At 32.8% G+C, this 20,506-nt stretch overlaps 1 protein-coding gene and 2 long non-coding RNA genes across 3 annotated transcripts; 1 reads left to right on the top strand and 2 right to left on the bottom strand.

The window, feature by feature from the left end:
• LOC140742335 (uncharacterized) lies at window positions 1-2,235 on the bottom strand. Its single transcript, XR_012102268.1, has 3 exons — window positions 2,172-2,235; window positions 1,850-1,920; window positions 1-455 (listed from the first exon to the last, which is right to left on the bottom strand). It is a non-coding gene; the product is annotated as an uncharacterized LOC140742335 (long non-coding RNA).
• On the top strand, window positions 1,246-1,832 carry LOC140742334 (uncharacterized). The gene is made up of 2 exons (XR_012102267.1): window positions 1,246-1,382; window positions 1,653-1,832. It is a non-coding gene; the product is annotated as an uncharacterized LOC140742334 (long non-coding RNA).
• Window positions 2,236-3,731: 1,496 nt separating the features above from the next.
• On the bottom strand, window positions 3,732-12,513 carry CCE-un1 (carboxylesterase clade H, member 1). Its single transcript, XM_073073244.1, has 11 exons — window positions 12,246-12,513; window positions 11,881-12,074; window positions 11,637-11,701; window positions 10,956-11,093; window positions 10,170-10,451; window positions 8,955-9,024; window positions 7,679-7,828; window positions 6,611-6,835; window positions 5,292-5,429; window positions 4,287-4,593; window positions 3,732-4,012 (listed from the first exon to the last, which is right to left on the bottom strand). Exons 1-11 carry the CDS (start codon window positions 12,443-12,445, stop codon window positions 3,784-3,786), a joined length of 1,998 nt encoding a protein of 665 aa, XP_072929345.1. The 5' UTR covers window positions 12,446-12,513; the 3' UTR covers window positions 3,732-3,783.
• Between the last annotated feature and the right edge of the window lie 7,993 nt (window positions 12,514-20,506).

The raw sequence follows: 20,506 nt of genomic DNA on the forward strand, positions 1-20,506 counted from the left end.
AATTTTATAAGCATTTATCGAAGTATAATTGATACACAATACAATAATATATTCTTAATTAGCAAAATCGTTGTCTTTTTACAGGGCCATCGTCAATCATCGGTTAAGTTTCAATCTGTGTTCGTACTATGCAAATATTGCTGCTTATACCGTAAGTAATAAATGTCTTATTGGAATACGGCTATAATTTACAATAATAATTCTACAATTTATTACAATTATACAAAAAAACAATAAATTAAAGCATAAGATAAATCTCTCTACTTTTCAAGAAGTCTCAATACAATTTTTTGCCAATAACATTTTTATCTTTACAATATTTTTTATTCGTAACGAAATTCGTAACTTAATTTCTTATTGCTTCGTAATATCATTGTCGGCGAGGATTCCTAGGTGACGCATTTCTTCAGATATCCCAGACACGCATTCGTACAGCAGTCAGAATGATATGTGCACTGGAATAGATAATACAGACAGTTACAAATAAGATAACAATATGTTACAGACAGATAATAGTTTCGACCCCGCAAGACAGCCAAATCGGATATTTATAACATTGAAATAGCAAAGAAACATGCACTACAAACGGTCATCTGCCGCTAATGGGTCATCTTTAACCTTAAATGTTTTTAATTAACTGAGCTGCATAACCTGGGGGGTTACTACCATCTCTTAACACAATATTATTTTAATCATACTTTTACTTTTTTGGCAGAAAATTTAACTTTTTAAGCAAAATATGACAATTTCAGTTGGTTTTATACAATGGATTAGCGAAAAATTAATAAGGGTTTAAGTTTGTTCAACTGTGTATGACGGAATATTTTACTGTTTTAAGGTGGAAATAAAACTTTCCTGAACTATGATAGTTTTTAAAAAATGGTGGTAGGCCCCCTGGAACGTTAATGATTAAAAAACGAGGAATTGAAAAAGTATATGTTGGTTAGAGTGGGTTAATAGAACTGCTGTATCCTCAAAACAAATTTCTAATATTCTTTCGTACAGATAGGTCAGAAAATTGCTCACTATTGATACAGAGAATTGCAAAACAGAATAATTTCCTTCACTGATTTAAAGTCAGTCTTCTGCTTTATACTTGCTATATAGACCGTTTAGCAAAAACAAAACTCTATAGAATTTAAATTATTCTTATACGATATTTATATATTAATATCACATTTTAGATGTATCCAATATTCTACGACTATGAACGCACATAACTGGGATTGAAGAAAGTACATAGGGATGTGTTGGAATTGTATCTGAAACGGCTGGGAACTCGGTACGATGCCTCTGACCATCTCACCATAGCTGACTTCCAGCTGGTGAACACCAACATGACACTTGAAGCTATCGGTTTTGACTTCTCTAAATATACAAGGGTAAATATGTACCTAATAGTAAATAAGGAATCTATATCAAATATAAAAAAAATGAAAGCTGCAAACAGGCTGTCTTCTTGTAACGTTATCCTACAGATATATAGGAACAGTAGGAACCTAATAGAACGTGTTATGCAGAAAGTCAAAGACAGGTTTATTGTTATAGGACCAAGTAAATACTTCATTTGACTACACATATTCCTCCTATAAGACATATCGGTGTGACAATGATGTCACTGTGTATACTAATAATCTTATATTTTTATACAGGTTCAGAAATGGTACGACGATTTTAAGCAGGACTATCCGAAGTTGTGGAAAATCTCAGAAGACTCGATGAGAGAAATACAGCATTTGGTAGCCAATCCGCATGATATGACACCTCTGAACCATCCCATTCATCCAGCTCGTAAATTAAATAAATAAATATAAACTTATTAACTAATTTGTTGACGGAGTTTTTCTACCCGGAGTTCGACACACATCTCTTCATATATCCAAGACACAGATCTGAACAGCAGTCACTGTTGTTCATGCACTGTGAACAAAATATGGCCCACATTCAGTAAATTGCCGGTCAGACAAAACATTGTACTAAAAGCCGTCTCTAAACAAATGAGAAGTTATAAATACATTCGTATCAGCGTCAGTATTATGTTATTATAAAATTCTACCGTTATTATGCAATTGACCTTTTAAGTTTGTTAAGTGATATACCAAAATTAAAAACAAGATAAATAACAATAATGAGTCACTGACACAGACATTTTAATGTTCAGGTGTACTTACAAATTCTCCGATTTGTGCGCATTTCCTGGTAGTAATCTCTGGGATCGATAAATCTTCAGTGTTCAATTCATTCGTTTCAACATCATCCGGTAATGGCACTTCTTTAGTAAAAACAGGATCCTCACTCCTCCCATGGATCAAATTACTATTAGCGATTTTGCAAATAAACAAACAAAGGACGACGATCGCGCACACACGAGACATTGTGGTTAAGTGCAATGAGTAACACTGAATTGGACCTGGCTATAGACGCTTGATATAGGGAAAAGTGACGACATTCAGATTTATAAGCCTATACACCCGCATATGCAGCATTACCTATCAACATTAGTGATAACATTAACTAGAAAACAACCAAAGGGGGTATATAATTAAATAAAACAATATATACAAGATGTAAATAAAAAAGAAAAATATGTTTTGGAGTAGCAACAAGTTTGCAGTCCACCTGATGAAAAATGGTCATCGCTACCATGGACATCTGTGATTAACCACGTAGAACAAGTTTAAACCGAAGCCGATCCCAGATGGGAAATATTTCAGCAAAATTTATAAGTAGATACCTAATATCGTAAAGACAATGAATTTAATAGAAGTTTACTTTTATATTATACAAGCAATGCAACATGTCGCTTAGAGTACGAGTAGCAAATGAATTTATAGTCCACTTAATGATTCCAGTTAGTGTTGGATTCTTAACAATTGTCTGCCACAAATACGGTGCTATTCTAAGGTGACAATCCAGAATTCAGCTAACACTGGAAACATAGGGTTGGTTACCGTTAGCCAATGACAGCAGTAACACCTTACCTTATATATAAAATTCTCGTGTCACAATGTTAGTTACCGTAGTCCTCCGCAACGGCTTTACCGATTTTCACCAAATCTTATATGCATATTCAGTAGGTCTAAGAATAGGCTACAATCAATTTTTCATACCCTAAGTGATAAGGGTTGTTCACCCTTAACGTTGTTTATTTATATGGCAATACAACGTTTGCCGGGTCAACTATTTATAAAAAACCCCTTCTGCTATTTCAAATAAAAAAGTCTGTGTTTTAGTTAAGCAGATTAATTTAAGTCAACCTGTATAACCGATTACATATTGCCTTAAGGCAATCAGCCCTTGCCCACATTCTCAATTTTTCTGCTTATCATATCTAGTACAAATAAAAAATGTCGACATACTAACATCGGAACCTTATCGATTGTGAAAAATGCACATCATTAACAAATATTTAACCCAGTTCCATTGCCCAGTTCCCAGTAAGTGCTTACACTATTTAATATGTAAACAAACAATATGTTTTTTATTTGCGAAACTCGTTTAAGCATAATATTTTTATATTTACATTGTTATTGCTACATTACATTGTTACATAACCTAAATTATGATATATGTATACATTCTTCGAAATGTTTCAATTTTGAAGAGCATAATTTTCTGACACATAAGCATAAGATTTAGAAATCCCTTAAGTACCTACTTAAAATTTTTATAACGCCAGTATTACCTACGTGGTAACTAGAGGGGTTGAGCAGAAAAGAAAACTCGTAACAACTCATAACTAGTAGATTTTATTTAAGAACATTGATAAGGTACGACAAATGATCATAGCCCGAAAAGGTTTCTGGGTCTTTTAGTCGTGGGTCTCCTGTTCAATCCGGGTACCACTCCACCTAAAACGGAGAACGAGGTCTCCCCCAGCTCCGCTCCCAGATCCGGGACTACTCCAGGATTAACCAACTTCGGCAGATTCAGTAGCCCTCCCAGCACATTCTTACACAAAGCTCCAGTAACTCTGTCGGCCATATTGCCCCAAAGTCCCATCTGGCAAAATCTGTAATTACATAAGAAAAAAAATTGATTGCAATATAATTTCTCACTACTAAGACGACTAGTTTTTTCAAAATTTTGATCCGTATAACTTACGTCTGTTATTAATAAATCAATAAATCTCATATTTAACCTATCAAAGACCGAAATTTGACAGTGTCCGGTAAGAAGAAATAATAAAATATGTAGGATAGATTAATAATAACGAGTATGTATAGAACAACCAAATGAAGACACTCTTAATTGATATGACAGAATGAAAATCAATTGCTATTTACCTGAAGTTCTTGTCTAACGAGATGTGGTCACTGATCTTGATGAACTGATCGCTATCTTCAGAAAAGGGCAACAAATTCGGGAAGGGTAGCACACTAGCAAGTGACGTCCTATTCTTCGACCTATGAGTATTGTGCGCAAATTTGGATATAAGCCCTACGAAAGAGTCCCGAACATCAGCATCAGCGTCTGATAGTGGTTCATTTAGGGGATTCCCTTCATCATCTAACGGCTCGAATAGGTATGCCAGCTCGTCTCCATGTGATGGGCCCTTTGCTTTTGGTTGGCCGGAACTTTCGTCTGACGGCTCTGGAAACATATAAAAGTGGGTAAGTGGAAAAGAAAGATTACTAAGTAATAAGTGTCATAGACAGGAATTTCAGTTTGTAAACCGCAAAAAAGGGATATGGGTACTTAATATTACATATCGCTATCGAGACTGTTTGCTTGTTTGAACGTGCTAATCACATTTTTAAATAAGTTATTGAAATTGATAGATGGGCCTCTAATTTGACCTCTCTGAAGTATGCAGCGTCCTACATGCAGGATGTCAATAAAATTGGACGTTAGGTGAGAGTGATGAGTAGAAGAAAAAAAACACTGTTTAAGCGCAAATGAAACGGCGCGACATAGCTAGTATTATTACATGATTAATCAAAAAATAGTTAAAATAAATAATTCTGGTTTACAGCTTTGTAAGCGTCTGTGAATGTGAGCTTATCAAATTATATATTTTCTGCTGAGGCCACAGACGTTATTTCGATACGCTGGAACTTAATGACTATGGAGATCTCAAAAATCAAGATTGAATTGTATTGTACATTAATAAATTATTAATGACTATTAATTAGTTAATTCCATATGATTGATTGATATTAATTAATGATTGATAGGTTTTATAAAATTAGTGCGCATTCCACGTAAGTAGTTTGTTAACCTGTCTTTTTGGGCAAATTTTGTCGCAAATTTTTCTCGCGCTAAAAAGTATAAATTCCAAAAATTGTTACGTGTCAGGCCTATCCCGGGAATGAAGTGATAGCCCTTGCTGAGGTTCCCGACGTGTTCGAAGCTGTAGAGGAAGGCGGGCGCTGCACTATTCCACTCGCGCACGCTCTGGTACGCTGGGAAGTTGAACAGGGCGTCGCCTAGACAAAAGGAAAAAAAAAATAGAACATAATAGAAGAATTATTTTGTTCATCTCTAAAACAGTGATAAGCTAAAATTATGAATGTCTGTCATAACTTTGTATTTTTTTAAGTTTTGATATTTTTTGCCTATTGGTGCAGTGACGGCTCACAATATGCTTGAACGGTTAGGGTTACTGTAAAAATTATAATTTGAATTGTTATACATAATATTAACACAAAAACTAAAATAGGTCTTATAAATGTGTAAACTATCTTTTTTTAATTATTTCAGACCTTTGATACAAATAATAAATAACAAATCCTGTGGCGTATTATTATTTACAATGTTAGACAGAGCAAGTTTTACGAACAGGTAGTAAATTCTCAGAGTGGTCGGGGTAAAAAGCAACCCCATTAAAATGGGGTCCGCACCCCTGGGCTTATTCAATTGTAAAGGACGAGGGTGCACGGGTGCAGCTGTGCTTCGAGTGTTTACTATTATTACTAAAATATATTTTACAAAATGTAAAATTTAACGTAAAGTACACTCATATTATGTCCCGGGTAATTATCTACAGTAAGTAAGGGACAGTAGTCAGTAATAAGTCTACGATCAACTGGTCAAAGTATAGTATTTGCATTTTTGTGTGTCTCTATTCGATTTCGTGAATATTGCGAATGTAGAAGAAAACATTAATGATACAAAGAACAAAAAACATGTAATCATCCATCCGAGTTTCTGCTAATTTAATTTTTGGAAACTTAAATTTGATGACAGTTATGCACTTACTCAGATTTCGACACAATCATTCTACATGTCGTGTGGTACACAATAAGTACAAGTCATCTATAATCAACAATAAATAGGAGCCGTGTCTGAAAATTACCAAAACTCGTTACTATTCTATTAACTAAATAAAAATAAATGGTTTTTGTGCTAATCACGTTGCGGCTTCCAGCTACCAAATGGTCCTACCTACCCATATCGCCTCTTAACAGTCTTATACCCTAATCATTTCGCATCTGTGTCGTTCGACATGCACCTAATCATGAGTATTTGATTATGACTTCTTTACACTTTTTAACCGACTTCAAAAAAGGAGGAGGTAACTCAATTCGACCTTATATATGTTTTTTTTATTCATGTGTGTTCGGGGATATCTTCGTCGTCTATGAACCGATTTTGATGATTTTTTTACCTGTAGCTTCAGCGATCTGCGACAAGCCATCGACTGCCTTTAGCGAGCTGTCGAACAGTGCCTGATAGTAGTCAGGGAGCGGGAGTACGCTCCGACCCCCCTCATCCCGCAGCGGGTTCAGGGCTCCTACACCGTCCACCACGCCACGGAGGCCTCCGATCAGATCGTTCTTTATGAAATCCTTCACTGCCGTCAGCTGATTCGTCAGGAATTTCGAGTACTTGCCTGCAATTTTTATACAGATATTGGAATGTGTTTTTATCTAATATTGTAATCTATTTATTTATTCTTTATTGTCATTATTAACAAAAATGTGGTACAATAGGCAGACTTAATGCTAAATAGCATTTTCTGCCAGTCAACCTTAGGGATGTGCAGAAAATCTTAATGCGGTACAACTATACTAACTAAACATAAAAGTGAGAGAAAAAAAATAGTTTCGTTTAACCAAAAGTTAGTTGGTACGTACTTGATATTATGTTGCTGATATATATACATATACGTATATATGTATATATGTATAGTTTTAACTCTTTGTTAATATTTAATGATCATGAAATAAAGGTTAGGAAATAGTTGTGGGTATAACATACAATACATTGAATTATATAGCATTGAAGTAGGTACTTCGTAAATTCGAAGTTCGTTTAAATTTTTGTATGGGCAATTAAAAAAAAATATTTTTATATCACGTAAATGGACGTTTTACGCACGCTTCGCGTGCGCAAAACCCCCATTTCCGACCCCGTAATATAAAATTTTATACAACACGCGGACGAAAAATGTTTTTCTGACTCGTATGATTGCAGTCCTCGCCTGCGGCTCGGCCTGCAAACTCACACTTGTCAGAAAAAAATTTTTCGTCCTCGTATTGTAATGTACTATTTTACAAGACATACTTATACGTATAACGTCAGACAATACAATACGCAAATTATATAGAAGAGACATTGAAGAATTGAATAAATGAATAAATTTTCTATTAATTATCCACATGGTCAAAGCCACGACTATATGAACATGGATGCAAAATAGAGCAAAAACTCATAAACTCAACGAGAACATTACCAAAAACAACTCGCGAGGTCTCTGCGGAAGTTACTCCAGTGAGCAGTGGACACGCGGGTTCCTTTTTCTTCAAGGAGTCTGATGGCTGGTTGGCTACCAGCGGCGGCAGAGCCCGCCCGTCCGCTTCTCCTTCCACGCGGGCTCCGGCACCTGCCAAAAATACACAGATACATATAAAGACGTATGAAATAACGCTTTCAACCCTTAAGAGTTCTTCACTGTGACATGTTTTGTGCCGTGGCTTCTATGAACACACAGACATAAGGCAGAAAACATATACATATAAAGATGTATGAAATAACGCTGTCAATACTTAAAGGTCCTCACTGTATCATTTTTTGTATCGTGGACCGTGGCTTCTATGAACACACAAACACAACCATAATTATTTCAATTAAAGTAATTAGATGTCTGCCTATGCTGAGTTGGATTTAGGGAGGGCAGGCACTTCTGCCCCAGGGCCCTAAAAGAGCCCGCAATAGAGAAAAAAAAGTTTGGAAAATCCAAAAGTGCACGCCTCATAATCTCATTTTTTTTTACAATGAAATTGATTATTTGTAAAAGTGTATATTATATACATTTTTTTTTTAATTTTTTATTATTTATTTATATTCAATAAACAAATAAAAAAAATGATTTTAAAGAAGTTTAGCAATTTTTTTTTTTATTGTTGTTGTATTAGTTTTTTATAAATAATAATTTAATGACAGTGAATTAAACGCTCATATTGACTTGATTGATTGAAGAAATTATTTCGTGTGTTACTTTAGATAATAAAAAAAAATATTCCGATACGATCATTTTTTCGACCAATTTTGATGCCACATAAACCCGTCCATACACGGACGTCCAGAAAAGATTATGTTTAATATTATTGTTTACTATGTTAAACAAAAAAATTGTTATTAAAATATATTTTATGTGCCTGATAAATTATTTGACTTGATATTAGTGCACTCAAATTAACCTATAAGTGCAATATAAGTAACAAAAAATCAATTTCAGTTTCGAGAAAACTGCTTTTTTTGAAATGTCGAGAGTAGAGCACAACCTCAACGCTTCGCTTATAAGGCGTGCAAAAAGTCGATGGATCAGAAACTGATCTTATCTTTTTGTTCGAAACAGTATTTCTTTACACAAATTGTGACTTTATTGAAGCGAATTTTCTTGGTAAATTTATGCTTTCAAGAAGCTGAATCATATAGCTGTTATATTCAGATAGATATTTAGCTTAATAAATAATGCTGTATGTAAGTATTTAAGTGTCATATATTACCTGAACGCCCTGATATCTCATCCAAGAACTGTTGTGTGTCGACCATATTCATTGTTATACTTTTATCAGCCTGTAAAGTAATGACAACCCTGAGTAATAATTTCACTGAAATAAAATTTATAATACGGAATTTAAACATGATGATTGATACCTTCAGTTTAGTGATGAGTGAAAAGTAATTGGGTTGATTGATCAAATGTTACAGTTAGAGAAGTGGATGTTGGCATTAATCTAAAATTTCAGACTACATATTTGTTTATAAAATGATTATGGATGTGCCATCGAGCGATTTACTAGAGAAAAAAAAACTCTTTTTTTTCTAGAACAAAATCTAATTGAAAGCAAAAAAGACGTTTCATTCTAAATTAATTTTATTTTATACGTCCAGAATATGTCTAATATAGACGAAATATTTTTGAACGATTGAAAAGTTTAATTTGAGGGTCGATAAAGTTTTGACGAATCTGGCTTGGTGCGGGTTTCCCTGTGGACGTGATCATCCCTATACTTGTCTTTACGAAGCACGTCCAACATCTTAGACGCCTGTCGAGAGCGATGGTCAGGCCCGAACCGTCTCGAACCCGGCATAGAATTTATCTGGAAACCAGTTTGTCGCCATAAATCATCTATGTACCCTATCCATGTCTCTCAAACATCATTGTAAGTTAAAAAACAATTATGGATAACGTATATGTACTATTATTATCCTGGGATTATTCTATTTTAATGTGCCAGCGAGGCGTTTCATATCAGTCCGTAGGAAAAAGGGTTTATATTTATTTATCTGAGATCTATAAGGGCAACTGACTATGTCCAGATTTTTAAAATACTTTTACCTAACCGTAAGGGTCATATGTTTAAAACCTTTAAAGCTAAAGTTAAACAAGTATAAAAGATGAAATAGGAAATGTTAATAAATGTATGCGTTAATAGATTATACGAAAATGAATTTCGTAAATGTGTGAAGCCTATACTTACCTCGTATTATAAAGTAAAGAGGGACAAAATAAGTTTATAAACTTGTTTTAAAGCTTAACTCCGGTTATTTTCGGCATTTTAGGTTTACGATATGTATGTTTTCTCATAATTATTTACTATAAATTCGTTATATATCTATATGATATAATACTTTAAGTCTTTTTCAGAAAAAGTATTATAGACATTCGAAACATTCACATTCGAAATAATTAATATAAAGAGCAATTAATACATTACCTCTACAATTTTCTCCATTGCCATCTTCCTTAAGCACATGAGCAATCGCTCGGGTGGGTCCTTAGGGCACCCGGTGATCTTAGCTAACTCCTCAGCATGTTTCGCCGGGTCAGGTCTGACGGCGCCGGGGGACAGAGGGGCGCCTGAGAGCGCCGCAACGCCTGCTGCATTTCGCCCCTCAGGGGACAACGCGAGGAGAGAAGCAGCGCTCCCGCCCGACCCCTGCCCCATCACTACTATCCGCGAGCGATCTCCTCCGAAGAATTCTATGTAATCGTTGACCTGACGGAGGGTTAAAAAATATTTGTAAAATTTGAGAATTAAGTTTCTACGTTGAAAAAATCCGATATGCATGGAACTCGTTACTCGAACCTACGCTTGAAGCAGAGTTAGGCAAAGAATTTTAATCCAAAGTTTTATGCGCAATCCTTTCAATCTTTCGGAACAGAATTACAAAACAATCAAATATTAAAATCTTTTTTTACCTATTTTTTTATTCTATTTATTACCTATTCTATTTATTACCTAAATGAAAGCGTTTTTTCAAGTTGTATATGAAATATATCAGAGAAATTGCTTCGAGTCCCCTGACACACGGTCGAGCATATTTAACGCTTACGGTTACGACACGACTTCAATTGTAAGAAAATCAACGCATAGCGAAAATACCTTACCTATATTGTAAATGTTAATGTCATAAAGATGAAGTATTTGTATGAAAAAACATCAACAAATAAGATTGGTATTTCACAGTAATGTTAAATAATAATAGCAGAAATTACTCACCCATGACATCGCAGTATGAAGATCAAACAAACCAGTGTTGCCTGAGACATCCTTGTTCCCTGTACTTAAATATCCTAGAGATCCCAAGCGATACTGAGCTGTCACAAGAATAGTGTCCTTCTTGATAAAATGTTGCCCCTAGAATAAAAAGAATTACTTTGTTCAGCAGTTCTAACGTTCTGACAGTATTGCTATAGAAATCTTCTCATTCTCTTCTGTGTTCGTGGCTTGAAGCCTTTGGTAGGCTACATAATATAATATGCTGATAAAACCGTTCAATTTTGTGAAATTAGCAAAAACAATACATCCGTAAGCGTTCTAATGCTCATATTCCAATTTGTTTTGAGGTACTGAATCATAAAGTTACAGCACGCACATGTAGCTATGCATGACGCTACACAAGTCATATACTCGTAGCTCTTGATCGCGGCTATATTTCAAGTGCTACCGCTATACCATATTTTTGTGCATGTGTATACATATAAATTGTTAAATAATATCAGTGTATTTGTTTCGTTTAACAACATCCACATGATTGTCCACTAACCTGTACATTTCTTGCATTTTCTGGCCTGAAACATAAACAGTTGCAGGAAAACCACCTCTAAACATTTGACGAAGAGCACGTATTTATTACGATTAAAAAATATTAATAATGTACACTTGTCAAAGTATACTTACACCGTATGGTTTTGATGACCCTGTGCGATAATTTCCTCCATGAATGAAGAAAACTACTGGACAACCTGTTAGAGATAAATATGGTGTGAAATAATACATTTTGCATACAATAGGTAGTTTGGTAATATTCGCTACAATGACGTTAAAAAACTTATTTCTATTCAACAAGTACAGGAATCGACACAACAAAATATAACAAAAATAATTATATTTGTACAATAGCTAAATTTTATAAGCGTCAAACCTTGTTCTTCTCCAGGCATTTTTGGGGCAAATATGTTGATGCAAAGACAATCCTCCTTGCCGATGACGCGCCCTGATCCTCGCGGGTCCATCTGTGGACATGGCGGGCAGAGTTGTGTAGCATTAACATCTCCGGCCAAGAAACGCCGTACCGGTCGCTGAAACCTCCGCTGTCCCACAGGTGGTTCTGCATATCTGTAAGATTAAACGTTTTATAGATTCTAAACAAAAATGTGTAAAAATATAGTAATCGAGGTCTGCTTTTTATATATTAAGTAGTAGAGCAAAATAAATCAGTAAATTTAAAGAAATAAGTTTTGATCTCTATTTAAAGCTACCTATATAGATTATTTGAAGCCAAATTACCTTATACCAGTAAACGTGTAATATCCTTTCTTTAAATCTTTGATGCCCTCTAGGCGAGCACCCATACCATGGCGTTGAACAAATACCACGGCCGCGTCGGGCTCGGGAGCCGCCGCTGGAGCCCCGCCGACCACTCCATGCGCCGGTGCTGCCCAAAGCACCACTCCACACAGCACCAACATACACCGTAGACGGTTCATCACTAACTGTACAGTGTCTATCGTATCCTGTGCTAACGGAAGCCACTTCCCGTGATATTAGCCTAATCTCCATGTTGCTAACGTCCTCCCCAAACATTATAATGGCTATAAAACTTTGATAACGATATTTTGATCCAAATAAAATGTTTAATATAGAGTTGCGAAATCTCTTTAATCATTCGAATCATGACACAAATTTGGTAAATTGTATGTCTTTTACGCATAATTTTTGTGAAACCCATAATCAATAATCTGTTCACATTACATTATGACAATAAACATTTCATTTTAATTACTAATTATCCGTACTATTCCAAACAAAGTAGGAATAGCACATAAAGTCATTATTGTCAAAAATAAGATTCAAGACCGGTAATGTCGTTACGTGGTAACATTTATATTCAATTTATCCAATTTTTCATATTTACCAATAAAATATCCATCTTCGCAATTGGCGATACATTCGTTAGATATAAATCTGTTACGTTTTGCCTTAAAAATTCGGATACTGCTTGTGGACTACCAGGCAACAGGCAAGTTTTATATTATTATTTTATAAAATACATATTTGTAATATGTAGGATATTACAAATTTCAATAAAATCGGATATTACAATTTCAATAAAAAATGGGGTAAATTATGAACATACTAAACATATAACGTGTCTATTTTCACGACAAAATATCGTACCGTACATCTTACCAATGCACTACCATGAGTTGGCATAGAAACGCCACTATAGAAATTGTAAATAGAAAACTATTGTCATTTCCTAGTGAATAACATAACTACTATCGTTACGGTATTTCTTGACAACGTCTGTCAAATTAATGACTCATGGGACTCCATATTTGTACTGTGGTAATACTTTTGTAAACTCATGGTAGTGCTACTGTATGATGACATTTCGCGTAATTTTACGAAAGTCGCAAGACGTTCTATTCGTATCGTAGATTTCTACATTGCATCGCTTCACGTGACGTCGTAATGTGACGTGTTACTTTAGTATAATATAAAATGATACGACGTCGTACCGTGTTTCGGCGTTGTATCGTATGATATTTTTATAATCGTTGATTGTAATGCATCACGTGCTGCAAAATCCAAACCTCTATTATATTTGGCGTGATTAGAGAATCAAAGGCTGAGATACAAACAATTGTTTTTTACTATTCCGGTGTGGAGAAAGTAACTTAATAAAATTAAAATAACTATTAAGAACTAACGTATTTGAAACGAATAATAGTCAAAACAATTTGAAAACTGTTAGAATTAAATAGTAAATTGTGGATACTACGAACCAAATAAACATACTTATAACAAAAAACTCCGTATACTGTAGCGTGCAAAACCTATCTATTCAAACAAAGCGTTTTCGGAAAAGCTCCAATCATATACAATAGTTTGTCCAGATCGATAGTTAACATTACTAGCATTTTTCAAAAATACACTTCATAAGTTTCTTGTAGAAAAATACTATTATACAATTGACGAATTTTTGAATGATAAAAATGCTGATAAATGATTAATTAATATACCTACATATTGACTTTAAATGAGTGAGTCCGTTTATAACACAGGTTTATAAGTATTTGACTTACTAATAATGATCACACCATTCCATTACCATTCATACAAAGTTAGTTCAAGGATTTATGCCATATCATGCCAAACGGAACTAAACTTGTACGACTGTTTCAAAATGAATGAAGAACAATTTATATTTATCTTTAGAGCTAAAGTGATCATTTATTCTTTCACTAAAAACGGGACGTTGATTTATTTCTGTCATCGATATACTACTAAATAAAATGTCATTGATTTCTGTCAATTACTTTTTTAATAGTCTGATTGAAAAAGCTTTAAAGATTTATTCGTGTTTAAAGTTTAAAAATATTTTTAAAATTAATTTAGAAAGTTATGTCACATATTTTTTTTATTATTTTTAGATTTGTCACAGGAAAGCATTTGTTTTATTACAGTATTTAGAAGCCTTTATGTAATTTGTTCTGTTAATTTATATGTACGTACGTACATGGGAGACTATTGTGCAACTTAATTTGGAACTACTAGTACTTAACTCCCACTGATACTGCTGAATCTTTGCCTACACCTTTGGTTTGGATGTCAATGTTAGCATAGTGATGTTATTCCAATTCCATTCAATTCTAAGTCCAATTCAGCGGACTCAAAATGTATTTTATGTAGCCCCATAATATGAGTATCAAAATGAAAGACTTTTTCTGAGAGGAACACGAATAAATATATCAATTCCTAGATTGAAAATTTTCTACTTTTTAGTTGATTTTATCATAAAAGCGTGTTTTTTAGTTTTTTGAACTATATTTATTTTATAAATTTTTAGTATTTGTTGTTATAGCGACCATCATTATGCATCGTCTGTAAAAAAATCAAGTGTCTATCTATTACGGTTTAAGAGATAAAGCCCTGTGACTCACGAACAGACAGCGGAGGGTTTCGTTTTATCCTTTGAATACGGAATCCTAAAAATCATTCTAAAAGATGGCATTATAGATATGTTTCAGTACATTTGAGTTATAGGGAAATAACATTATTATTTTTCATAGCTAAAAATCAATCTAGTAACTTTGCATGTACGCTCCATAAGGCTCTTTCTCTCGCCTCGAAAATCGTTAATCCTGAGGATGTTGATAAGGACAAGGGTACAAAATTATTAAAATCGTGTATTGTCATCGGTTTTTGATAATTCATTAAAAATTTGAATTAAACTGAACGTTCAAAGTGGAAAAAATCGGGCTCAAAGATTCCGTTACTGTTACGTACATACATACATACAAACGTGCAACCCAAGCTAATAAAAGCGTGTTAAAAATATGCAGACGTTACCTACTACAAATTCAAGACGGCGGACAAAACTTTCTTATCCACCCCATATTTAGGTACATAAAAAAAGCTTGTTTTTAAAACATTATTGTTTTTAATTGATTATTGACTATAATATTTAGTTATCCTTTACAATTTTGTATCCTGAGGTTCGTTTAGGAGACACCAGGACGAAGAATCGAAAAAGGGGACGGTCCCGTTCAAGACGTGACGTATGGTCGCTTTAAGCATTAATGATTTATGTAAAAGTTATTATAACATGTTATTAAATATTCAGTTGATTATTTAAAAAACTGTCGAATTTACATATCAGCTTATATAATAAGTTTTCCTTTTTTTTAAAGAATGGTACCCAAGCAGACCGATGTTATTGCAGTATCGGCTAAGACCGTAAAACGTTAAAAAGTACTACAAATAGTTGACTTTCACAATTATACGCGTGTACAACTGAAAATATTATAACTATTGATGAATGTGTGCTGTCGCTTTTTTATTAAAGGTTTCTAAAGGCTTTAATAGCATATGAAGGGGTTTTCCGGGAAGCCCGGCATACAGTATCATTTAGGGGTAAAAACAATATTTTTATTTAAATATATTTAACATAAAATAGTAAAACGGGTACATAATTATGAGGATTTTGGTAGGTAAACTGAAAAACAAAGTTATTTCAATATTTGTTAATTTTTTTATCTAATAGTTATAACATGTGTAAAAATTAAAACAGGAAAAAGAGTCAAAAATTAAATAAGCTTCAACTTTAACAAAAATACAAGAATAGGCGGAAACAACTGGCGGAATCCAAAATTTCAATGGATTTTATGTATCCTGCTTACAACACAATCTTGTTTATTTCTTCTTTAAGTAAATAGACTTTCGACTTTCGAGTTGGGCGTAAAAGGTTTGCGATATCTGGAAACGAACCGGCAAATTATGCCGATCTTAGCCTCCAAACACAAGGCGGACTTCGCTAGGGTTGCCACTTTTTTTTTTAAGAAAAAATGTATTTTTATGGAAATCAATAAAATATAGTACTTTTGGAAAATTCAGGAAAAAAATAGTACACATCTATTTTCAATCATTATTTATTTTGCCATGAATATTTATTATTACTTTTCGCTTTGGCCATCAAGGTTCTATTATTTTTAAAATAATTATAAGCATCTGAGCGATTTAGGTCTATATTAAAGTAAATAACTCGTTTTTGAATAAAAGATTTCTGTAAAAGCGGAAGTTGCAGGAATGGAGAGAAGAAAGGAACATTTCAAATATATTTGGTAATTTTTTGACAATTGAATTAGCGATAAAAATATAGTAAATTTCGTCCTATATTGTTTTTCTACAAAATATAGTACAATTGATTAAAATATAGTACGATACTATATAATATAGTACGGGTGACAACCCTAGACTTCGCCACTATTGCAGTTTTAGATAAAAAAAAATCAACAAATGTAACTTTGGGAAAATGCATTAAATTATTGTAATATTAACTTTCAAATGATTTTATTCTCTATATTTCGTAGATAACGCTCTACCCGTGTCAATTTATTGAAACTAAACCATTGCTGCGCTTATATGCCTTAGTTTGATATTTCAATGGTAAAAATTACTCTGATTTAATCCGATTGCATGGTAATTCGTAATATACGGTCTCAGCCAACCGCTGGTCTTCGCAGTTCGCCATACTGATCTTGTTAATATAGATTTTTTTCGTAATAATTAGAATCACAGTAGGAAATCACAAAATAATTAATAAAATAGTACGTATCCAATATTTTATATAATTATATTATTTTATATGGATGTGAATTATATTATGTGGATTTTGTACACTTTATTTATTATACTTTGTACTTTGTACTAAATAAGGACTTATTATTGCACGAAGTTTAAAATGAAGGAAAATTTATAACTGGTAATCCAAATTGACACAAAGTATAGTTTGCTCCAAAATGCTAGTCGGCTCTGAAGTTGTTAAGGTGTAGTCATACAATTTGCTATGGCAATGCGATTCATTTTTATATTCAAAGCGGACTAGTAGTCTATTCCTAGTTGAGTCTTTACTTTGTCAGCAATTATAATATTATCATCGTCTTCAATTCTTAAATGTGCAAAGCAAACGGCGCGTTCCTATTAGAAAATATATTGCTACAAATTAATAATTTTGCACAATGTTTGTGGAAATTATATTAAGCTGACAACATTATCGTGCAAGTTGCTCCATTTGAATTTAAGCTCTAAAGCTACGCGCTAAGTACTATTTCTGTTCAAAAATACTTATAATAGATCAAATGTATTTCCTTCTCTTTCTACGTGCGGTGCACTATTATTTATGACTTTAAGTTCCGTACAATATTTTGAGTTTAATACGTTATGAAAGTACAACATATCAAATTATCAATTAATAATAAATACAATTATGACATTAGTAGTTACATTACTAAACCTACCACTGCTACAATTTTTATTTTTATGTTCGACTTTTATAAAAAACAAATCCTGCAATATTCTATTTCAAGTAGAAAAAACATAGCAATAGCGACGTTACTTTTATAAAACTTTGTTGTAATAAAATACTTTAATACTTGTATAGTCCACGAGGTCTAATCTGACCTTTGCATTAGTGTGATTGAACGCAAAAGTAGTGTCAGATAAAAACTTTTTTTTTATTATATAATAAAAAAAAACAAAGTTTTTTTCTATGGTTTTGTTTTTAATGTGATTGTAAATAAGAATGCCTTATTTAAATGGAGCTTATTTATTAATTTTTTAATTAAGTACTTTGGTATGTAAAATCAAAAATAAATTATAGTAAACCAAACAGTAAATTTTGCTTCACATAGCACATATAAACATAAGAAATAATTAGAAATTAAACGAACTTACCTAAGTGAAGTTCCAATTTCAATTGTACGAACTGCATAGTCTCGAAATGATAATGTTGACATGTAGTACACCGCCAGTCGTCAGCCTTGTGTCACGTATATTCAGAGCTAAAAACCTCGAATTCAAATAATTTAAAACAATATCCAACCTACTTATAGCGCCCCCTACCGGTAAATGTCATTAAGTTTAGAGATCCTGGGGTCAAGATGTAAGTTCATTAGCTCGATTATTTTACAACATAGATGATATTATGGGTAATACTTATCGTATATAAGTATGGGTGGGTGGGTTATAATATCATTTCGAGACTATGCAGTTCGTACAATTGAAATTGGAACTTCACTTAGGTAAGTTCGTTTAATTTCTAATTGTACTTCACTGCATAGTCTCTTCAATGATAATGTTGACATGTAGATGTTTAGAGATTTGTAAAATAACGAGCCTATTAAACAAAATACAAAAACATTTAAATCTTATTATTTTTAAAATTCCTAATTTAATATATCTATTTAAATATTAATTACAGTTATCAAGTATACGTTTGATGTAACGTCTCTACTACAAAATTGAACTTAGATCTGATCCATTCAGCTATCCTTCTAAGAGGGTCTTAACTGACACTCATATGTTTAGACGTCAGCGTAGCAGCGTGGTAATGCGTGCTCTCTAATGGTATGTATTGTAAAAAATGATATATCAATGCCATCATCCTCCGTGGATGATAAAATCTAGAAACTGTCGTCTGGGAGGTCACTGTATTATAAGATTACATAAAAGAAATAAACTTATTCTTGTAACTCTCAAGTGTTACTAGGCCTATCTAGGTAATTTTATTAAGGATGTGCTGGACAAATACTATGATTACTATGAAATAATGGTAATACTAGATTGTTTGAACACTGGTTATAGTAAGGTTTAAATTAATGTGGCAATTTAATATACAATATCTTCCGACAAGCAATTTGGTTAATATACAATAATGTTATTATTATGTTTATGTATACTTTTTAGAAGTCTCGACTCAGATGTAGGCGAATCGGTAGTAATAATGGCATTCACGGGCTTACACCAAGTGAACGTCATAATATATACGATATCTATTGTTTTTATATATTACTTATATATATATATTACTCATATATTATTATTGTTTTTTTTTTTCTTTTTACTATATGAGTAATTACAATAACCAAAAAAAGTAAATAGTATTTTTTCTTCATCTCTACTAAATAATATATAATATTTTACACTTAACTCGCTAAAAATATTTATACATCAGATGTAACTATCCCAAGTAATAGCATACTTGGGATATGGAGGATAGAAAACCTAAATATGCATTTTAAGAACAAAAATAATTCTAGATATATATATATCAAAATGAAAAGAATATTGTAACCAGTCTACAGATAGATCTAGTTATTTACACTGTTTAGGCCAAAATATTATAAGCACCAGCATCACGTTTTCATTATTGCGTCTAACATTGCTTGTAGAGCAACAAAATCTTGAGATTCGTGTATAGAAACGAAACGCTCCTCGAGGAAGCGAGTAACATACAGGGTAAAGCGTTGACGAAAAACAAATGGATCTAGAATTATTTTTTTTTTTTTTTTTTTTTTTAATTCATATGAGACCCAAAATGCAACCCTTCCAAAATGAAAGGTTTATTTATTTATTTATTTATTTTAATACTATTTTTTAGGACTGTCTGGACCTACTACCAGATACTACCACAAACTCCCCAACCGTTCAGAGATAATCTTTAACAACAATTATTTTATTAGAAATAAAATGAATATTTCCATTTAAATAGTATAACCTTAGTCATGACATGTAAGTCATACTTCTTGTAGGTTTCCTAGTAAATAAATCTATTTAAAAACCTTCAAAGTGTTAATTCGCAATGTAAACAGTTTTATCAAGCAAATAATCACTGATTATGTAATACGCTTTGATTCACAGCATTTGTTCAATTAAATTTCCTCACTTTTGATATTCGTGATAAAATATAAGTATATAAGTACACTTTATAAACAATATTAAATTCAATTAACAAATCGTCATTTAAAACAAATCAACCTGATATGTTCAATGCAACATTTCTACTTCGAATCACACAATTTTATGAATCAAATAATCACTTACATTATAACATGCGTTTTACACCGCGTTTATTCAACGACCTGTTTAAAAATTATTTCAGGGAGAATCGTGATAAAGTAACATACATACGTAGGTACACGTGAACATAAATACAATTTATAAGAAAATTTAAAATAATATCAATCTCAAAAAAAAAATACTCA

Source organism: Epargyreus clarus, unplaced genomic scaffold (genome assembly GCF_041222505.1).
Source record: "Epargyreus clarus isolate Ecla_fem2 unplaced genomic scaffold, WU_Ecla_fem_2.2 ptg000005l, whole genome shotgun sequence".
NCBI classification, from domain to species: domain Eukaryota; kingdom Metazoa; phylum Arthropoda; class Insecta; order Lepidoptera; family Hesperiidae; genus Epargyreus; species Epargyreus clarus.